The sequence below is a fragment of the Sinocyclocheilus anshuiensis genome, unplaced genomic scaffold, assembly GCF_001515605.1.
Source record: "Sinocyclocheilus anshuiensis isolate Anshui unplaced genomic scaffold, SAMN03320099.WGS_v1.1 scaffold424, whole genome shotgun sequence".
NCBI classification, from domain to species: Eukaryota; Metazoa; Chordata; class Actinopteri; order Cypriniformes; family Cyprinidae; genus Sinocyclocheilus; species Sinocyclocheilus anshuiensis.
The window spans coordinates 291,647-294,524 of record NW_015554083.1 but is presented as its reverse complement, the minus strand read 5'-3'; the positions used below and the strand labels follow the sequence as shown (position 1 = coordinate 294,524).

The window sequence follows — 2,878 nt, the reverse complement described above, 5'->3', positions numbered from 1 at the left end:
TCACACACACACTCTCTCACACACACACTCTCTCACACACACACACAAACACACACACTCACACACACACGCTCACACGCTCACACACACACACACACTCACACAGAGTGATGTAGTGCAGTGTACAGGAGTGACAGACACTAATGACAGACACACACTCTACTGACCACTAATTACACACACACACACACACACACACACATCAGGGATTGAGCTTGAGCCCCAGACACAGCGCTAGCTCGTTCTTCTGGATCTTTCCATCTCTGTTGATGTCACAGTGACCCAGCAGAACCTGCTTGAACTTGTCCAGGTCTGAGCCGCTGAGACTGGGCTGAAAAACACAAACAAATAACTAACCAACCAGTCCTGTCTGGGGTTATAAACGGGAGATCTGTGACATAATCAATAATCAGTCTCTTTACCTTCACCAGCTCCATCATGTCTTTGACAAAACCATCGACCTCCGCGCCCTCCAGAGCACCAGTGTTACTCTGACACACACACACACACACACACACACAAACACGGGGTTAAACCAAAACTAAAACCATTTTAAAAAATAGTTATTTGAAATAAAACTAACATTAACTGAAATAAAATAAGTTTTTTTTTTTCCGTTAGCCACCAAGGCAAAATGTTTCAATTTCATCAAATTTATAATTAAAAGTCAAATTAAAAATATCATACAGACTTTAAAACAATGAACTAATACAAATGACAAAACACAACAAAACTGCTAGAACGTTAAAATTAAAATGAAAAGAGAATATTTAAAAAAAAATCTTATTTCAGCTATACATTTCTTATTTTCATTTAATTTAACCTGATGTACAAAAACATTTAAAACTCAAATAAAAATAAAATTATGTCAAACTTTAAAATTGGCTTGAAAAAGCCAGGCCAGAAAGGTTGAAAACATTGTAATAGCTTTAAGTATTTATAGCTTTTAAATAGCTTTAAGTAGTTCTACAGTTTAAAGTGTTAATGTTTTGAAGGCAATAGATAGACAGATTGCTAGATTGCTAGTATGACTAGCAAGTTACTAGCATGGTTAGCATGTTGCTAGCGTGATTCTAGCATGATTAGCGTGTTATTTACATGTTGTTAGCATGATTAGCAAGTTACTAACCTGTTACTAGCATGATTAGCATGTTACTAGCCTGTTTCTAGCATGTTTACCAAAATGCTAGCATGTTTATAGCATGATTAGCACATTACTAGCATGGTGTTAGCATTTTGTTAGCATGATTAGCAAGTTACTAGCACATTTCTAGCATGTTACTATCATGTTGTTAGCATGATTAGCATGTTACTAGCATGTTTCTAGCATGATTAACATGTTACTAGCATGTTGTTAACATGATTAGCAAGTTACTAGCACTTTGTTACTAGCAATGAAAGTCTATGGGATTTTAAGTGGTTTTGATAGTCTGGTTTACGAAAACCGTAAGCCGGATCAGTTAGAAAAGATATAGCAACCCGAGTCAGACCAGTCTGAAGGTTGATGGTTATAGCTTTAAAGCTCTAGGAGGAGATAGTGTTTAAATAATAAGTTTAAATAGTAGATCAGTAAGTTGGCTTTCTCAAGCCAACTTAATAAAAAAATAAAATAATAATAATACAAACAATGAATACAAATTATAACAGTATATCAATTATACTAAAATAAAACTGGTTTGAGTTAAATTACAAAAATAACAACCAACAACTGAAACAAGAGTAACACTAAAACTAAAACCATCAAAACAACATTTTCATTACTTGAAATAAAATTAACCAAAATAAAATAGAATATTAAAAAATGAAACCTTATTTCAACTAGCAGACAAAACAAAATTATATCATGTTGATTTAGATTAACTTTATGTACTAAAAAACTAAAACTGAAATAAAACCAAATAAAAACTATACAGAAAAACAAAAAAGAAATGACAACAAATCGACTAGAAATGTAACTAACATTAAAATAAAAAAAATCTAAATATAAAAACTAATTAAAAGTATTAATAAACCTATACTAGTATCTCACTGACACTCTCACCACGTCATAGTGAGCGAAGATCTTCTCAAAGTCTCTCCGTCGGTCCTCTTGACTGCAGGCCTGAGAAACACACCACTGACAGAGTTAACCAGCACTGCTAGCTACAGGGGCCTGATTACAGGTTATTTTAGGACTCATCTGATAGCTCATCTCATCCCCCCACTGATCAGATGGACTCGCTCCACACAAACCCGCCATTATACCGTCACACCACCCACAATTCCCAGCGACAGCCCAATATCTCACTCGCCTCCATCTCAAACTTCAGCAGGAAGTTCTCCTTCAGCGCCAGGATCCTGTGAGAAGAAACACTTTAGATCATCACCAAATAATCAATAACACACAGAAAGAGACATGAACTAAACCAGACTGAGATAACAAACAAACACATCCGATTGACCAATCACAAGCACTACTCCACGGTGAGATCATCATCACCTCGCCAAATCATTCAGATCCAGACGCCCATCCTGGTTCTTGTCAAACATCTTCATCTGAAAGTCACCAGACAGAATCACATCAGCTGATATAGCGTTAGTACTGTTACTGATCAACTACGAAAAAAGATATCAAATAAAACACAAACAGCAGATAAAAAACTTAAAGGGGTCATGAACTGAGAAATCAAATTTCCCTTGATCTTTTGACACAAGAGGTCACTGTACTATAAAAACATCCTATACGTTTCAAAATTTATTGAAACCACGCTCAGAAAACGACAGCTTGTGGAATGTGCCACTTTATGATGTAATAGTGAGGCGAAAGCCCACCTCCGCAGAAGATCAACGCCTGCTTCTACAGTACTGCCTGTTTAGCCCCGCCCACCGATTCTACAGC

The 2,878-nt window shown here is 36.2% G+C and overlaps 1 protein-coding gene across 1 annotated transcript in view; it reads right to left on the bottom strand.

The window, feature by feature from the left end:
• Positions 1-45: 45 nt before the first annotated feature.
• Positions 46-2,878, bottom strand: part of LOC107669120 (secretagogin) — a 9,903-nt gene continuing 7,070 nt past the window's right edge. The window contains exons 7-11 of the mRNA XM_016461242.1: positions 2,480-2,535; positions 2,292-2,337; positions 2,042-2,101; positions 423-491; positions 46-331 (exon numbers count right to left, since the gene is read on the bottom strand). Coding sequence (XP_016316728.1) covers positions 203-331; positions 423-491; positions 2,042-2,101; positions 2,292-2,337; positions 2,480-2,535 — 360 coding nt within the window. The 3' untranslated portion in view covers positions 46-202. The remainder of the gene's footprint in view (positions 332-422; positions 492-2,041; positions 2,102-2,291; positions 2,338-2,479; positions 2,536-2,878) is intronic.